A 19,020-nucleotide genomic window follows, 5' to 3' on the forward strand; every position below is an offset into this window, starting at 1 on the left:
TGGTCAGTGGGCATAAACATTGTTAGATAGGTGGTATGAGTTCTGTTTTTCAGTAGCAAGGTAGGATGACTATAGTTAGAGACAGTATATTGTATATTTCAAAGTAGCTCGAAAAGAGAACTTGAAATGTTCCCAACACATAGAAATGATAAATACAGCTGGACTTGGTGGCTCAACCTGTAATCCTGCGCCTTTGGGAGGCTGAGGTGAGTGAATTGCCTGAGCCCGCAGGTTCGAGACCCGCCTGGGCAACTTGGCGAGACCTCATCTCTACAATAAATCAAAAAAAAAAAAAAGTCAGCCAGGCGTGGTAGTGCACGCCTGTAATTCTGGCTACTCGGAAGGCTGAGGCAGAAGGATCACCGGAGCCCAGTAGGTCGAGGCTGCCATGGCCGGGAGCAGCTACTGCACTCCAGTCTGGGTGACACAGTGAGACTCCAACTCAAAAAAAAAAAAAAGAAATGTTAAGTACTCAAAGTGATGGATACCCCAGATATCCTGACTTGATTATTACACATTTCATGCATGTAACAAAATGTCACATGTATCCCACACATATGTAAAATATTACATGTCAATAAAAAATAATCAATTTAAAAATAAAATCTAAAGTATAAAATAACTGATATTCTCTACATACTCATCATTTGTTCAGTAATTTAAGTATTCATCTAAGAATGAAAAATAATAGAAAGAAATGTTCAATGAGATAAATAATGAATAAAGTATAAGATGATTTAAATTTTAAAAATGAAAACTAGTATGGCTATATTAGTGTTAGATTTGGAAAACATTTTGAGAGAAATCAAGACATTTCATATTGATAATATGGTCAATGCGATCAAAACGATATAAAAATTCTAGTGTGTATGTTTATACCTAGCAACATAAAGGAAGCAAAAATTGTGAGAACTAAAAGGACTAGATAAATCTACAATCAGTTGAAACTTTAACATCCCTCTCTCACTTAGTATGAAATAATACATACAGTAATAAGTACAATAAAATTTTGTAAGGATATGAGAAATACATGACCCAACTTGACCCAAAGTGATATTTGTAGAAAACTACATTCAGCAAGTTTTTCTCTTCAAGTTCACAAGGAATACTCATCAGGAGAAACCTAGAAATTGTTCCAGACTAAATGATAATGAAAACTATATATCAGAATTTATAGGGTGCAATGAAAACAATAAAAAGAAAAATATATCCTTGAATATATATCAAAAGAAAGAAAGTAAATGAGGTAAGCTTCTATCTTCAGATGGTTTAAGAAGAATAAAATTGAAAGTAATCAAAATAAAAGTAAAAGCAATAACATAGTAAAGAAAATATAGAGAAAAACCAACAAAGTCAGAAGTTGGCTCTTTGAAAAAAAGTTAATGAGATTGATAAAAATTATAGAAAGAATGATCAAAAAGGAAAAAGGCCCCACAAATTATCAACATTAAAAATGAAAAGGTAATATCAATGTAGGATCACAGATTTTACGTACGTTAAATAGATAACTTCATTTCAATACATGCAGCAACTTGGATGACACTTATTAATAATTGAAAAAAACCCAACTTAAAAATAAACACAAAAAAATACTAAATTTGAATACCCATATACATGTTTAAGAAATTGAATTTGTATAAGCAAAACCTTCTAATATAGTAAACTCTATTCCAAAATGGCTTTACTGGTGAGTTATAGTAAACATTTAAGGAAGATATAATATTAACTTTTTTCCAACTCTTTCATAAAAACAAAGTAGAAGGGTTGCTTTCCAACACACTTTATGAGGCAAAGGTAACCTCAGTATTTGACAAAGATGTTACAAAGAAGTGAAACTACAGACTGATATCCCTGATGTACGTAGATAGAATTCATGCTAATTAATTTCTCTTTTGTTCCCTAAAAAAAAATATATATATATACATATATTGTGTTGAATGAACAAAGCTAGACATAAAAGAGTACTTAGTGAATTATTCCATTTATAAAGAAGTTCAAGAACTGACCAAACTAAGCTAGAGTGATAGAAATCTGAAAGTGATTGCTTCAAGAAGGAGGCATGAGGTAATTTGAGGGAATAATAGAGATGTTTTTATGTGGAGAATTTCTATTTAGGATTTGGTTTCATGGATATACAGATTGGTCTTAACATTTATGTGCTTTTTTGGATATGCTTCATACCTCTGTTTTTTGAAAGTCTAAAAACAGCATTAGCAAGTCTGTCTTTAAAGAGGCAGTGTCATGTCATGATGGACAGAATGGGCTTTAGAGTTAGTCAATCTTGAATTTCTATCCTGGAGCCCCTGCTTTGTAACCTGAGATAAGTTACAACTTTAACCCTTAGTTTCTTCAGTTTTAAAATGGAAACATACTGGTTCTTTGATAGAATCCTGGAAATTAATTGAATAATAAAATGAAGTGCTTTTAATAGATGTTTGAGTGTTGGTAGTGGCACAGTGGTCGTGGTAGAGAAGGAGGTGGTGATGGAAGTTACAGAGAATCTCAGGACCATTACACCACACAGCTCCATAGGCCCCATTCACACTGCAGTTATGCCCCCAAAAGATGCCACTTACCTTGACTATAACAAGAGCAATGCCGTCTGAGTTTCCACCCTGCTTCCCTGGTGGATATGGTAGTGGTTTTTTTACATTTTGACAAAATATAACTCTAACTGACAAGTGAATTCAGAAATCCTAGAACAAGGAAAAAAAATTGTTTGAAGCTACAAGAATAAACACTCCTCCCCGCAAACCTGCAATTCAAGCCAATATGGTGGTAAAAAAAACCCTTTCAAAAAGCTATCTGACTAGAGATCTGCCAGTTTGACAGCATCACAACTTAAGTTTTTAATAAAATCTAAGGTTTACCTGTAGCATTTCTGTTAAGCTCATACAATCAAATATTTTTACTTTTAATAGTAAGAGAGAAAAGTACTGTTTACTAGCTACTGCTGCTTTTTCCTTGTGAGAGCCTTGGACACAGGCAGTCTTCTTGTATTCCACTGAATGCTGCGAAGTAGGGCACCTGAAGGGGGTTTTCACCATGAATTTCTTGAGAGATTTGGACATATGGATTTATTGGTGCTTATACCTTTTTTGGACTGTGGTTTAGATTTATCAAGAGCCACCTAGATATAAGTTGGCCTTAGTCTAAGTCAAATTTTAACAGTTTTTGATAATCTAGTGCTCATATGAGCTAACAACTACAGGCGTCTGATTCCTGGCAGGAGGCCAGTTGCCTCATGATGGTGATTTAGGCACCACTATACAGCTATGTATAAAGAAAACATCCCAGACAGCTACATTTGGCAAGTGTACTTGTGAACCACAGGAAAAGTGGCTAATCAGTGATTTTACTTGTACTTTTTAAGTTTGCCCAGAATTTCAAATGTAGAAAATTGTTTCTTTTTCATGCTCTTAGGGCTGCCCGGATGATCCCATTGGGTCTATTTAGAAAGCTCTTTAGACAAACAGGAGAAGATTGAAAAAGACTGAATATATGAAAAGTAAGCTTTGAGACAGAAGTTCCTCCGCCTCAAGTTAATTCTGAGAGTCATTGGTAATTTTATTTTTACCTAATTAGTCAATTTCTTCCAAATGATTCATTTAACATTGCTCCAAAGCAATAAATGGAATAACCTCAGAGGGAATTTACTGTGTTGGCCAGGGAATACATCTTCTCAGAGGTATGAACCATATTTATTTAAATAATTCTCATTTTAATTGTAGTATAGGGTTAGATTTTTGCGACAGTAAATATTTATTTTCTATGATTTAGACTTGTAGACCTTCAATGTCAGTTGAAATGAAGCAAACAAACTTTTTCTGCTCATAGCAGCATGAAAAATAATGAAAACATCAGTTTCTCTGTCTCTACATAGTTATATAGCTATTGGTCACAGATGTGAGCTTAACTTTAGAGCGTCACTTTGTTACCTTCTAGCACTCAATATTTTAGGCTAATCTGTGCCTTCCTAGAAGACTTCTGCCTGTTGTTTGCCCACAGTACATTAACCATGACATGTACATGAGACAAGTGTACTTAAAAATGCTTGACCTTATTACCCACAGCAAGTGAGTGATAGCTACATATGGTATTTTCTTTCTTATGGTTGGAAAGCAGTAGCCAAATGATGAAAGGAATTCTTTCTTGTTTTTTAAATCTTAAGACAGAAAAGGCTATAATCATGGTCATGTCATTCTTGTGCCAAGTTCCTAACTTGAAACAAGGTATTTCTGTGATTATAAATATTAAGGATCCCCCATTGATTTTATGCTATAGCATTACATTCTTTTATTAGATGGGTGACTGACAGGAATGGAATCTACTAGGCATATATTATATGTAGAGATACTAATGGCAACATGCAGCCTAGCACATAATAGGTATTTTGTAGATACCTCTTTAATGAGTGACTACATGTTGAATTTTAGGGTAGAACTTTGAGTCAAGATGGTTGTGTGGACAGAGCATTTTGTCTTCATTGTTCTTCCTTCCCAGTAAACTCCAGATCTGTGATCAAGAGCTGGATTAATCAAATCAACTTTTAAAAAATAAAATAAATTTACATGAAATACCAATTTTACATAGTATTTAAACATTTTGTCTTATATAGAAATATGTTTTTTTATTTTAAAAAATCCGATTTATTTTTTCCCTTTTTCTTTCTTTCTCTCTCTCTCTTTTTTTTTCTTTTTCTTTTTTGAGTAAGCGTCTCACTCTGTTGTACAGGCTCCAGTGCAGTAGCACACTCATGGCCACCACAGCCTCAACCTGCTGGGCTCAGGCGATCCTTCCACCTCAGACTTCCAAGTAGTTGGAATTACAGGTGTGCGCCACCATGACCAGCTAATTTTTTGATTTATTGTAGAGACGAGCTATCACCAAGCTGTGCAGGTCGGTTTTGAACCCCTGGATTCAGGCAATCCTCTTGCCTCCACCTCCCAAAGTGCAGGGGTTACAGGTGTGAGCCACCACGCCTGGCTTGATTTGGCAACACTGTGACCCACTTCCAATATGACAGCTATTGGTTGGAACCAAGTAATACCACCCTGTTTGGTGAGACTTGGGTGCTCCACTTTGATAGTCCTACACCTGGCCTGCCTCACAGGCATTTTAGACTGACCCAATGGTAGATTTTTGAACCCTAAGCCAAATCCATCTGCTAAAAGACAGTTTCAGTCTAGTACTATTTGTTCAAATAATATAGTTTCTGCTTTGTTTTAAGTCATCTTAGAGTGTTCATTCTGTTTAATCCTAAGGATTAAAATTATTTTTAATAGTTATAATGTAGGACTTTATGTTCTGTACGTCAAGTATTATTGTGAATTAGTGAAAACTTAGCATTTTAGTATTAACTAATTGAGACATTTGGCTATGCTTGAGCTAGTCTGTTTACATTCCTTTTGGGTACTTCTGGATGCAATAAGTAGTAGGCACTGACAATTTGCTTTTATGCTTTTGAGCTGTCATCACTGTCCTGTACATGTTGTACTCTCTGCTGCAGTGTTGAAGGGGTAAAAAGAAAATGTAGGATGAGGGTCGTAGTATCACTTTGCTATTAGGAGATGCTCAAAGTACTTGGAAATAGCTTTTTATTCACTTGGAATAAAACAAATTAATGTTATTGTAAATATGTCTCCTGTATCAGATGAGAAACCCAATCATTCCCCTTTTTCTTCTATTGATGACTCTGGTGGATATTGTGGTAAAATTTTGAACAGTTAGAGCCTACTAACTTCAGTGCTCCATTAAAATTGTTTATATGTGTATTTTTAGGAAAACAAAGAAAGATCTTGGCCAAACAACATCATAATAGGCAGTTAGTAATAGGCCCTACTAGTCCCTGGGTAAAACATCTCAAATTCCTACAAATTTCCAAAGCTCTGTGGTTAGAAAAAGAAAGTCCTGATCTTTAAGATGATGACCTTTAAGCTATGACAGGTTCCTGAATCTAGCAATTTATTTTTTTGTTCAGTAGGCCAAATTTGGGGGAAAAACATAGTTTATAAGAGTTTCACAGCCGGGCTCGGTGGCTTAGCCTGTAATCTCACGCTTTGGGAGGCTGAGGTGAGTGGATTGTCTGAGTCCGTGGGTTCAAGAGCCGCCTGGCCAACTTGGTGAGACCTCATGTCTATAATAAATCAAAAAAATTAGTCGGGTGTGGTAGCACGCCCCTGTAGTTCCAGCTACTTGGAAGGCTGAGGTGGAAGGATCGCCGGAGCCCAGCAGGTCGAGGCTGCGGTGGCCGGGAGCGGCCACTGCATTCCAGTCTGGGCAATGGAGTGAGACTCCAACTCAAAAAAAAAAAAAAAAAAAAAAAAAGAGTTGCACTATCAAAGATGACAAAAATGCATTTCTTCTAAACCTCATTTAACCGGTATTAGAGCTAGTCAGGGATTTGTTGCATCTCTACTAATGACTATCTAGGAAAGAAACTTTAATTATTTGACTTTGGAATTTCATCTATTAAAAATTATCAGTTTACTTAGGAGTGGAAGTTTCATAAAACACTATCCCATTTTAAAATGAATTCTCTATTAAATAATTACTATTAAGCAAGTACTTTTCTGGGGGAATAATAGTGAACAAAGCAGACAAGAATCCCTGTACTTGTGGGCTTACATACTAGTGGGGGAAATAATAAACTATGTGAGTAAGTCATATACTGTGTTTGTGGTAAGTATCAAAAAGAGGCATGAAGCTGGGGAGAGGGTTAGGAAGTATGAGAGCTCGAATGTTAAGTAGACCTCACCACGACAGTATTCTTTGAGTAAAGTCTTGGATGGTCTATGGGAGCAAGGCAAGAACATCCCAGGTGCAGGGAACAGCAAGTACAAGGGTTCTCAAGCCAGAGTTTGTCCCGGGTGTTGGAGGGATGGTGAGAAGGCAGTCTCAGCGAGTCAGAGTAAGCAATGGAAGGCCAGATTGATCATATAGTTTCTAATGGGTCATTGTCAGGATTTTGACTTTTCCGCTGAAGTGGGAGCTACTGGAGAGTAACGAGTGAAGGAATGACATGATCTGACTTACATTTTAAGAGGTGACTCCAGCTGCTGAAGGGGAAGCAGGGTGGAAGGTGATTGCCATTGAGATGAGTGATAATAATGACTTGGACTAGAACATTAGTCACTCAGGTGGTCAGAAGCTGTTGGCTCCTACATATGTTTTAAGAGAGTCAACGGGATTGCTGATGGATTGGATAGAGATCTTAGGGAAATGGAAAAGACAGTGATGACTCCTAAGATTTTGTCCTAAACAGTTAGAAGAATGGAGTTTCCATTTACTGGGGTAACGAAGAAGACCTGAGGGGAAGTAGCGGGAGCTCAGTTTTGGACATGTGAATTCTGAGATGCCTGTTAGGCATTGAATGGGGATGTTCAGTAGTAGCTAGAGTTCAGGAGAAAGGACTAAGCTGAAGATATATCTTCCAGAATCTCAGCATAAAATTGCCCCCCCCTTTTTTAAGAGACAAAGTTTTTCTTTGTTACCCAAGCTGGGGTGCGGTGGCTCCATGATAGCTCATTATAACTTCAAGCCCCTGAACTCAAGTGAGCTTGCTGTCTCAAGCTCCCAAAGCACTGGAATTACAGGCATAAGCCACCATGCTTGGCCTACATGCTTTTTGAAACTATAAGACTGTTAATATAACTAAGGGAGTGAACACAGGAAAAAAGATCCCTGAGGAACTCCCATAGTTCTAAGTTGGGGACCCATCCAAGGAGTCTGAGAAGTCATGATCAGAGAGATCAGAGGAGAGAAGTGAGTGTGGTATCCTGAAAAACAAGGGAAAAGGAAATGTTTCAAGGAGAAGCATGTGATCAACTTATCAGATTCTATTGCTGGGCCTCTTGAAATTAGGTCCAAGGATGAGCCATCGGATTTGGCATTGGAAGTCAGTCATTGCTTCTCTTGAGAAGTGGAGTTTTGGTAGCAGGTGGAGAGAACTCTTCAAAGAACTTTGCTATAAATGGAAGTAAAGAAATGGAGTGGTAACTGGAGGAGAAGGCAGGTCTAGACAGTTACTATTCTTATCTTGATTTCCAGTGCAACCAGATGTTTCACTTTATGACCAAAACACTCCACAGATGTCGTTCTTCAACATGAGTGGAAGAAAAGTAGTCTAGCTTGAGTCTTGGATCACTCCAACATTTAGAGGTTTGGCAAGTAGGAAGAACCAGCAAAGGAAACTGAGGTTTGGTGTTGGAGTAAAATAAAGGGAAGTATCGGCACATACTTTGCAGTAGTTCCAGGTACAACTAGTATTATAGGAAAGCACTCTTTGATATTTGGGATGGACTGGCTTAAACAGAGCTGCACAGATGACTTGGTTGCAGGATATCGAACCTTACTGTGCTCACATGCCTGTCTAGCACTGAGAATAGTGTGGAGTGAGACCGAGTAGTAAGTTTTCAGCATTTCCCTGGTGTTTTCCTGTGCTCCTATTTTTAGAGAGCACCTTCTGGGACATAGCAGAAGTCAGCTTGGGAAATGCTGCTATCTAGGTCTTAGTGCCTTAACAGTTCTTTGCCATGGCATAGGTCATATCAATTAGAAGTCAGGAAGCATATGATTTTGACAAGAAGAACTTTCTTCAAAGAGTTTGTTGGTGGTTTTTATTTTTACCCTTCTTAAATTTCTCACACATCAACTGAGATTCTCAGGAAATAGTTCATTTCACAAATGCAGTAGTTTCATTCTTTATGATAGTTTAAACATTAGTCTTTTATTTCTTCTCAAATACAAGACACCTTTTTCAAACTATAATAAAGTTCATGTTATCTGACAGCTCACCAGCCAACTGATGTTTTGTTTTCACCTCGTACAAATGATCAGGATGCTGATACCTCCCTCCCGGGTTCTCTATACAGAGAAAACTAGCCTGTCTTTACCAAGGAAATGGTGACCCAGAGCTTCCATTGCACACTCAGAGGGAAACCCTCAGCAGTAAAACTATATAGAATGTCAGAATCAAAAAGAACCCTGAATATAATTGAGTTGAATTTTTCACTTTTACCTACAAGGAGTACAGAGACTATCAAAGCCATCAACAGTAGAGTGGAGCCTCAAACCCAGTTATCTGAGTCCTGGTATCATTCTAAAATTTGTTGTTGAGATTTGTGTCAGTAGCTTTTCTGAGCAAGCCCTGTTTCACCCTGAAAAACTGTTTTGTCATAAATCTGCAGTGAAGGTATGTCTCTTAACAGAGCTAGATTTAGGATCCTCCTTCATGGTAAGACTTCGTGGGAGTAAAGACATCTCTAAATTGGGAGTCCAGAGACTTTTATTCACATCTCAATTTTTCCACTTCCTCTTTGACCATAAACAAACCACATAACAATTTAATCTTGCTTTTTTTTTTTAACCTGAAAAAATAGCTATAGGCTACATCTTTCTACCTGACTAGGTATTTTGAGGAGATCTCATTGGTGCAAAAGCACTATGGAAACTAAAGCATTATACAAATATAGGCACATGATTATTAAGATTTCACAAGGAACTAGCTTCTGCATCCCACAGAGACATAATTGCATTCAGAGCAAGACTTATGTGTGTTTCATTCCTCTGTTCCCCCCAAATAAATACAGAATAATTATTTGTTAAATAATGGAACACTTTTATTACCTGTAGCAAGTGGGAATATTCGTGACAATTCTCCATGTGAGTGGTGGAATAATAGGTACTGTGGGGCTTGCTGTATTTATCTGTGTTCATGGGGCTTTTAAGCTAAAAATGGAGGGAACTCTTGTCTGGTGCTGCCTCTGACAGAAGTGTGTTGTCAGCAGCATGGTTACAGAAGGAACCAGCGTGACCGTGAGACTGAAGCAACATGCTGTTCTCATCAGACAACATTTTAATTTTATTTTAAGACTCCTTGGACATGATATTTATATGTGAGAACAATAGAACTTTTTGCCCTTTATATAGCCCTGTTGTGATGCTAACAATGACATTTATCCTAATGCCATTTTTGTGTTTTGTCCACATTTGCCAAGATTTTTTTTTTTTTTTTTTGTGAGTCATAGTCTTACTGTCGCCCAGGCTGGAGTAGTGGTACCATTACAACTCACTGCAGGCTTGACCTCCTGGGCTCAGGTAGTCCTTCTATTTTAGCCTCCTGAGTAGCTGGGACTCCAGGTATGCACCACCACGCCCAGCTAGTTTTTGTATTTTTTGTAGAGATGAGGTCTCGCTATGTTGCCCAGACTGGTCTCAAAACTCTTGGGCTCAACCAATCCTCCTGCCTCACACTCCCAAAATATCAGGATTATAGGTGTGAGCCACCACCCTTAGCCAACGTAACTTTTATAACATCCTTGTTTTAAACGAGGGAGGGGTGACATACCGTAAAATGATTAACATATAGCATTGCTTTCTCATTCTAATTTGTTAGGTTGAACTTGGGAATTATGTCTTAAAATAGCTCTGCTCTATTTTTTACTTTTAATTCAAGACAGTGAGAGAATAGAAGTAAATGCGGTTTTTGGATTCATTAATAATGTATATGCAAGCCAAATGAAGTCAGTGCCAGATAATGTTAACATTCTTGAGAAGATGTCCCAAGTCTTCATTTTCCATTGCCTAATATCACATAGGCTTAGAACGTGAGCACTCAGATATTTTGACCTGTAGTTAATGGGTTTTTATTATATAAAATATACACATTATTCAGTACTATATTAAGAAAGCGCATGTGACACCATCAGCTAGTTGAGTACATTTGCTTTCAGGATGAGGTCTGAAGACCAAATTCTATTTTTAAAGCAGTTAACTACATTCCAAGGTTTAATGGCGCACACAAAGAATTCTCAGAATATACTTATTCATAAGTTGTGTCTCCTTGAAAGACAGCTCTTAAGAGCGATGGGCAGGGAACTTCTGGGAAAGGATAGGAGGTGGCAATGTCTCCTGATTTAACAAATTAAGAGAGAGAGAAAAAAAAAGCCCACAATAGAAACAAGGCAATAAGAGCCAACCAGACACATTTTCTCAATCCTTCTCTCTGGAATTGGGCATTTAAGTCTGTCATATTTGTGCCAGTAAAAAAAAAAAAAAGCCAAGAGTGGCTATTATCACGTCAGGTAAGAATACACGATGGAAGGATATGAGGTATGCTTAGTTCACAGTACCATATTTACATTACCCAAGTAGTGTAGTGATGGATATAGGAAAGAGGCTTAATGTGTAGTTAAATGGAGTTTTATTCTATGAAACATACACATTATTCCAGATTATATTAAGAAAGTTCATGTGGCACTGTCAGTGCATGAAAAAATAGAAGTTTTCTAGGACTCAACAATTTGAAAAATAAGCCAGAATTAACAGGAGAAAGGAAAATGGTAGAGATAAGGAATATCTGTCCTTTCAAAAGCACATGGTAACACAAAATTATGCTTAACACACGTGTCTCCACAGGCCGGAATTCTGCTTTCCAGGAGGGAAATGGCCATGCAAACAAGTTTGCCCCAGTGTTTTCTGTGTTCTTCCTATTGTCAAATTTGTTCAGATGTTATTACTGCAGCATAAGACAACAGATACACAAGCCACACAGCCCCCAGTTGGCCCATGTTAAGGTGGCTGGTTTTTCCAATGCACACATGCACTCTCTTAGTGCTCTCTCTCTCTCACTCTTTCTTTCTCTCTCTCTGGAAGAGGCTGGTATGTGTGCTAAAGTGCAATTGTGTATGATAAGTGAACAGATAATGTGAGACCATACTGTTTCTACATTTTATATCAGTCTTGGGAAATATGTAGGCTGTTTTCAGAGATTTAATGACGAAAACTTCAGTACCATCTTAACTGTTTAATTTATTCATACTCTTCAAACATGCATAGCAAACTTACAAACTGGAGTCAAAAACTATAAGGTATAAAAATTAAGAAATACAAAATGTCTAATTTGCAGTTTTCTCTCTTTCAATTCCTCATCTTCCATTTTTAAAAATCCTTCATTCACTTAACAAATATACCAAGCTCCTGCCGAGTGCAGACTGTCTTTTAGGTCTGAGGAGAAAACAATGAACAAGCAGACAAAACTGCCTGCCCTCGTGGAGCTTATGATCCAGTGGGAGATATAAATAAGCAAAATGGATGAATAGGAAGATGGTGTTAAGGATATATGCCCAGTTGAAGCAGAGAGGATGGAAATTCAGGTGGGCGGCCAGTGTAAACCTTTTGGAGAAAGTAGCTTTTGAGTAAAGATCTGCCAGAAATGAGCAAGTGACCACACTGACATTGGAAGGAAGAGCTTTTGCAGTGAAGATAGCATACGCTGTGGTCTTGAGGCAGGAGTGTGCTGAGTGGTTAAGGAGTGGCAAAGAGGCAGTTAAGGAGGAAGAGGAGCGGGCTCAGGGAGGACTCATACAAACCAGAGCTTGTAGGGAATTGCTGGCTTTAACTCCATCACTTTAAGATCTCTGTCTGTTCTGGACTGCATCATGTTCCCTCAAAATTCATATTTGAGCTTCTGTTAATGGTTTTCTAATCACTTCATATGTCTTTATTTGTCTTTCCAATCACATTACTTGTTACTAGAAGGCAATTTGCTAATATCCAACCACTTTGGTTTTCTCCGTAGCACCCAAGCATGTTGAGCTGATTGTTTATGAGCCTTAGAGGATGAGTGATGCAGCAAGTGGGTATATACAAAACCCTTAGCAGTCAGTAAATGTTCAGCAATTGTTATTTTATCAGTAGCAGTAAAACAACAGCATCAAAAATGTTGGCCTAAAAGCTGCTCATTATCTTCATCCTTACCTTTGACATGCAGCTGATTTTTCATTAAAATATCTCATTTTGCTGGGCACGGTGGCTCAAGCCTGTAATCCCAGCACTTTGGGAGGCCGAGGTGAGAGGATTGCCTCAGCTCAGCGGTTTGAGATCTTCCTGGGCAACTTTGTCTCTATAATACATTTAAAAATAAAACAATCCTGGTGTGGTGGTATGTGCCTGTAGTTCCAGCTACTTGGAAGGCTGAGGTGGAAGGATCATCTGAGCCCATCAGCTCAAGGCTGTGGTGGCCTTGAGTGTGCCAACACACTTCAGCCTAGCTGACAGAGTGAGACTCTGACTCCAAAAAAAAAACCTCATTCTACTTTTGCAGACCATCACACTTTCACATATAGTTTCCCAATTCTGGAATATCCAATTATCTGTAATAGAGATTGTGCTACACATTTTGTGCTGTTTCTATATGTTTATTTGAACAGTGATATCTAGCAGTTATTGAGGCTTACTTTCTTTGCATGCAGTATCTTGTATAGGTTTTATCAGCCTTGTCATAAATGCTACTATTATACCCATTTTAAAGATGGGAACCAGATAAGTAACTAGCAGATATTACACAGTTTATAAGTACAGAGGCCTGGATTGAATCGGTGTTGGTTAAGGTAACAGCAACCACTGTAAAAAGAAAACTCTCAAATGTATAGTTGCTCAAATACAATAGAAATATATTTCCCATTCACATAAAACCCCAAATTGGAATTTCCAATTGGCAGAAGACCTTCCTTCAAGTGGTGACATGGGGTCCCAGGCTCCTTCCATCTCACAAGCTTCAAGATCATCAAAGAAAGAGCATGCAGCATGGTGCACGGGAAGATCTGTCAGACCTGCGGTGGTGCATCTCACCTTAGTCCCCTGGCCTGATTTCTACCACCTAGCCACACCTAACTTCAGAGGAGGCTGGGAAGTATAATCTAGCCATGTTTCCAGGAGGAAGGGGAGATGACCCAGAACCCCAGGCAACCCGTGCTCATGGCAATTTTGATGCCTCTGTAGATTAACTTTCGAATTGGATGCACCATGTTGTATGCTTCAAGCTCTTGCTTACCCACTGGTTGATAAAACACCTCTACTGTGTTTTGAAATGCTGTTTCTTAAGTCTCCACTTCCATGTGGTTTTCCACCATCATTTGTTCTGTCTGTAAATGCCTGCCTTACTTTGCCTGTAGTATCTTGCTTCAAGCTCATTATATTTCTTTTAAAACCAAACCCTCAGATTTATGAAACCAGGGAACAAAATATTTCCAATTTTTATTTTATTGTGTATGTCTAGATTTTGTTTTTCTGATTCTATTAAAGGTGGATTATGACTTTCTTACGAGAATCTTCCCTTGACTCTCATGGAAGATCTTGATCAAATCTCACAAAAGCAGAAAGATGATTACATGTTGAGTAGAGAGAGCGATGCTTATACTATAAATAAAGGCTTTGATACTTTTAAAATTAAATTGAGTGTTTGGAGTTTTCCTAGAAACCACACTAAGCAGTTGCTAAGATGGTATTAAAAGATTTTAAAACGTGAGTATAAGTGATAGGAAATGTCAGTTGCTATTTAGATTGTGATTAGTACATCAAGTAGTTATATATTTTATATATACAACAGATATAATAAATATTTATCTTTTTACTTTAACTTTCTCATTTTGAAATCTTGGAGCTAAATATATTAATATAGTGCATTTGTTCTTATAAAGAGATATAATCCTAAGAATAATGGTTTTGAATAGCCAGTTTAATTTACAAGTTGATAGTTCTTCAAGGAATGTTAATCTCAAGGATCTATGCTTCTCAGAGAATTAGCAGAAAATCAGCAAATTATAACTACAAGGCCATTGGATTCCACTGATCCCATAAGAAATCTAAAGCTCCATATCTATTCTAACAGCACAGTCAATTGGAAAGTGAAAACATTTAGGTAGTTTATACTTTTTTAAAAACATGAAAAGAATCTTTACTGTGGCAAATGAGTATGATTGACTTTTTAGCAAAACTGATTGGTCATGCTAGTTAAAACACTTGAGACTCTTTGTGTATGTAACATAGCCCTAGAGAGTATATTTTAGTCCCTTGTCTACTCAGTGAGCATTTCCAGGGTATGCCTCTGTCAAGCACTTTTTCAGGTACAGAGAATACCGAGATGTGTGTAAGACAAGCTCCTGCCTCCAGTTGACTTTCAGATACAGAGATGTAGGAACTCAAAAACAAAAAACCAACACAGCTATATCACTGGATGAGAAATGCTCAGATGAGTATTGCAGCAGCTAGAAGGAAAGCTTCTAGGTTGAGGAGGTCTTTCTTGAGAAAGAGCCAGAAGGAGATATTAGAGACTTGGAATCCCAGTTAGAGAGGTATATGAGCAGAGCATGTGGCAAGGAGTGAAGGGAGATGGCCCCAAACGGATGGCTGCTGGTTTTTCATGTATAATTTTCATGTTGTTATTTCTCATTAGTTCCAAATTCCAGTAAAAGTGTGTTGCTGTTTAAATAGCTGAAAAGGCACCTTCAGTTCTTCTGGATACTCTATTCTACACAGTCCTTAGACACTCACTCAATATAAAATACTTTGTTGCACTTTTAAACACTGACATCCAGGTTCATTGTAGAAAGTGGTATATTTTTCAGCTCAGGAGACATTCAGAATCATTTCTCTAAAACAGCTTCTAGAGATAAACTCTTATATAAATGTTTTCTTAAACACCTCCCACAGTTTATGACTTGACGTCCCATTGGAATCTGCACAGAAAGCTTCAATACTTCTTGGCTCAAACTTTTTTATGCCAAGGTCACTTATTTTCTGATGAATCAGAAGATCATGTTCATGAATGAAACTGGTGAAATATTGACATTTGAGGTTAATCATTTTATTCTCCTCCACACCAGTATCATTCCATGATTCTGTCTCACCTCACGTTGATTACTAAAACAGTAAAAGTGACCCCATCAACATTGAGCCCTGGAAATTGTGGGATTTGAGCTTTTGGTGCTTCCTGTGACAAGGGCTGCTGGGCAGCAAAAATAAATAAGTACTTCCTCTTGTAACTCTTCCTGCTAGATTAATGAGGCATCATAAGAAACAAAGGATCCACAAGTTTGTCTTATTGTGTACTTCTCAGGTATAATATATCCATGTGGTAAGGCTCAAGTTTGGCCACCAAATGCAGTAGTGAGGCCAGACTCTGGGACCTAGTTTGGGAACTCTGGGCTACTCAGGTACCAGGAGGTACCACAGAGATTTCCCTTACCTAGAATTGTACTCCAAAATCAACTGCCCTCACCCCTATACATTACAAGTTGCTTCCTTACTTGCAAACAGAAAAATTAAGCACCTAGAACATAGTTACTATTCTCCAGAACTTTCTAAATAGTTGACTTATGTCAGCTACTCTGCTTGGACTTGTACAGTTAGCCTCAGAGAATAGTTTCCACCCTCAGACTACAAACTAGCTTACCTGTTATTTTTTCTAAAATATATGCTTGCTTCATTTTTGGTCATGTGGAAGGATGTCAGTCATGCTATAGGCTAGGGCAACTCGCTATTTGCATCTAGCAGCCTCACTCTGGGGAGTCAAACTCACCATGGTTCAGTTCCTAGAAAAAGCTTGTTTAGAGAAAGAGAATAGAGAAGATTGCCTGAAGTTTGTGTAGCCTCTCTGTTCTTAGAAACTCCCAACACATGACGTCAATGACATTTATCTATCCCTAGATTAAGTCAGATCACTTAATTAAAAAAAAAAAAAAAAAAGGAATTCCTGACTGATGTCATCCTGACCCCTTGGGAAATGGAGTGAAGTGCTTACTGTCTTCTACTCTAGCCTCCAGCCCCAGCCTTCTTTATTATAGCATTCGACCATACAAAATTCCATGCTGTATAGCTGATATCCTCACCCACTGCACCCAGTGCCCTCTTCATGAAGCTCTGCCTATAGGAGAAATGGCTCCCTGGCCTCAGTGCCAGGAATAGTTATTCTCATCTGAGCAACTGTTTTGCTGTGGTCCTGCATAGCACATGAACCAAGCTACCTGAACTCGGTTGCTGGAAACTGAGAGACAGGGCAACAGTCTGCCTCCAGTGCAGTCCTGAACTCCTCAGCCTAGGTGTTCTGTGTTACCTCCGCTCCAGTCTGTACCTTATTTTGTAAGCTCTTCTTTTTTTTTTTTCTTATTTCTTCACTCACTTTAGGTTATTCAACTATCTGAATTTTTGTAATCTACTAAAATTATTTAAGAAATAAACTAGGTGTATAAGCATGAACTAAGTATTCTCAGTTGGTTTCAGCATTAAGAAGACAAAACACATACCCATTATGAGTCTTAAGATAACTGGAATATCCTCTATATAGTTGACTTCAAACTGTTACTGTTGTGAATATGACTAAACTCTACGATCTGTGCTGTCGAGGTCTTTGGCTGTCTTGGTCACCTCTGTATCTCGAGTTGCTAGTGCTGCACTTGACATATAGCAGATACTCAGTAAATATTATCTGAGCAATGTGAACAAACAGTATCTTTTGGTACCTAAATGTTACAGTAGGTACCCTTCTGTAGATGCTCGGAAGCAAAGTGAAGACCCCACCCTTACTGGACCCGTGGGTTGCGGGGGGCAGGGAAGGGTATGCCACTGGCACCTCTGATGTTCTTCTGTCTTTTCTGCAGACTCACATTTCAAGACTCCCTCCCGGGGCAGTGGCAGGACAGTCCGTCGCGATTGAAGGTGGGGTTTGCCGCCTGGAGAGCCCAATGAACTGACCCCGCAGGCCGAACGTGACATATCTGAGAGGCATTTCAGAACCTGAGCTTTTGGGAGTTTTTAACTGAAATTGGATGTTTTATCTTCCTTGTTTTGTAATTCCTATTGCAACTTCATGCACCGCTTGAGACACAAGTGCTGCTATAGTTAGCACTTAGTGACACGCGGGCCTTTGGCGGGTGAGCGGGATTGTGTGTGTGTGCCTGTGTGTGTGTGTATGTATGTGTGCAGTGTGTGTGCTTGCTTCTCCCTCAATGAAATAGAAATTCCTCATTGTGTAACCTAAGACCAAGAATGACTAAATTATCTTTACGAAATGTGTGCTTTAACTGTTTACAGGTAAAACCTAAAGTTGCAGGAAACATTCTTTATTTCATAAGAGGTGCCAACTGATGTCATGTGTTAGAACTGAACAGTAAATCTCCTTGTTTAAATGACTTGACAGCGGTAGTGCTCCTTTTAATAACAGTAATATGTGATCAAGTGTTTTTATTTGTTAATCAGTTTAAGTTAATCCTGTGGTGACTTAAACTGTTGTTTTCATCCCTCATACGGGGCATTTTTCTTTATCAAAGAATGGTTTCAGTGAAACAATCAAGCAGAGAATTAAGGTCAGAACCTATTTAAATAATAGTCTGATTGATACAGTTTGTACTTCTTTCTTCAAGCTTTTTTAAGTTTAAATATTGCATAGCTTCGAGCTGTATGGACTATATTATGAAAAAAATATGTAAAGAGAGCATACAGTAATGCACAGTCCTTAATTTGTGTATAATGGAATGTTATTTACAATATAACACTGTAAATAAGAAAGCAAAGTTTATGGGAAAATTCAATATTATCTTTGTTTTTTGTTTAAATATATTTTTAAGATAAAGGCACAAAAATAAAAGAAGCATATTACTGGGTATAGTATGTGATTCCTCTTCTCAGACTAATAAATTATCTTTTTAATCCTATATTGGAGACCTATTCTTTATTTTGTTTGTAAAAAAATTACTTCTTCCAGAAATCATGCCATTAGCTATCTTGCTGTTGTTTTGATTGCTCACAACCTGGTCCTATGCAGTTCAGTGCAGTTAGAGTGGACACCAGCAAGATGGAAGTTGAACTCAGTCCATGATTGAATGGTCAATACAGAAATCCCTAAAATTTCCCCTGCAGTTTGATAAAAATAACAAAGAGAAGGAGTAAAAATACTCTGCTTTGAAAAATTTAGTGGCTGCTGAAAGCTCAGTGGTTTCAGCTGATAAATTGCTTCTAAATGTTATATTTAGGGATTCTGGAGCCACATAAGAAAACCAAGGCTTTCCTTTTGATTTTTTATGTAAGAAGTGGTTATCAAGAAGATACTAAAGATAGACTGGTTTAAGGAGAGGAAGTTCCCTGCACCATGTAATCATGGCTCTGGGCGGTAACTGATAAAGCCCCCTATGAAATTATACACTTGACATCGATGTATGGCCAAATTATAAAGGAAAGACAACC

General features: G+C 37.9%; 1 protein-coding gene across 5 annotated transcripts in view; it reads left to right on the top strand.

Moving 5' to 3' along the window:
* TASP1 (taspase 1) overlaps nt 1-18,491 on the top strand; it is a 261,197-nt gene extending 242,706 nt beyond the window's left edge. For all 5 annotated transcript variants that reach the window (XR_504437.1, XM_008060150.1, XM_008060151.1 and 2 more), the window contains one exon: nt 17,439-18,491. Coding sequence is in view for 4 of the 5 variants with exons in the window: in XM_008060150.1 (XP_008058341.1) it covers nt 17,439-17,531 (93 nt within the window). In the remaining variant the exon portion in view is untranslated. The remainder of the gene's footprint in view (nt 1-17,438) is intronic.
* The last annotated feature ends 529 nt before the right edge of the window (nt 18,492-19,020 follow it).

The sequence above is a fragment of the Carlito syrichta genome, unplaced genomic scaffold, assembly GCF_000164805.1.
Source record: "Carlito syrichta isolate Samal-C Ts95f unplaced genomic scaffold, Tarsius_syrichta-2.0.1 Scaffold304542, whole genome shotgun sequence".
Lineage (NCBI taxonomy): Eukaryota > Metazoa > Chordata > Mammalia > Primates > Tarsiidae > Carlito > Carlito syrichta.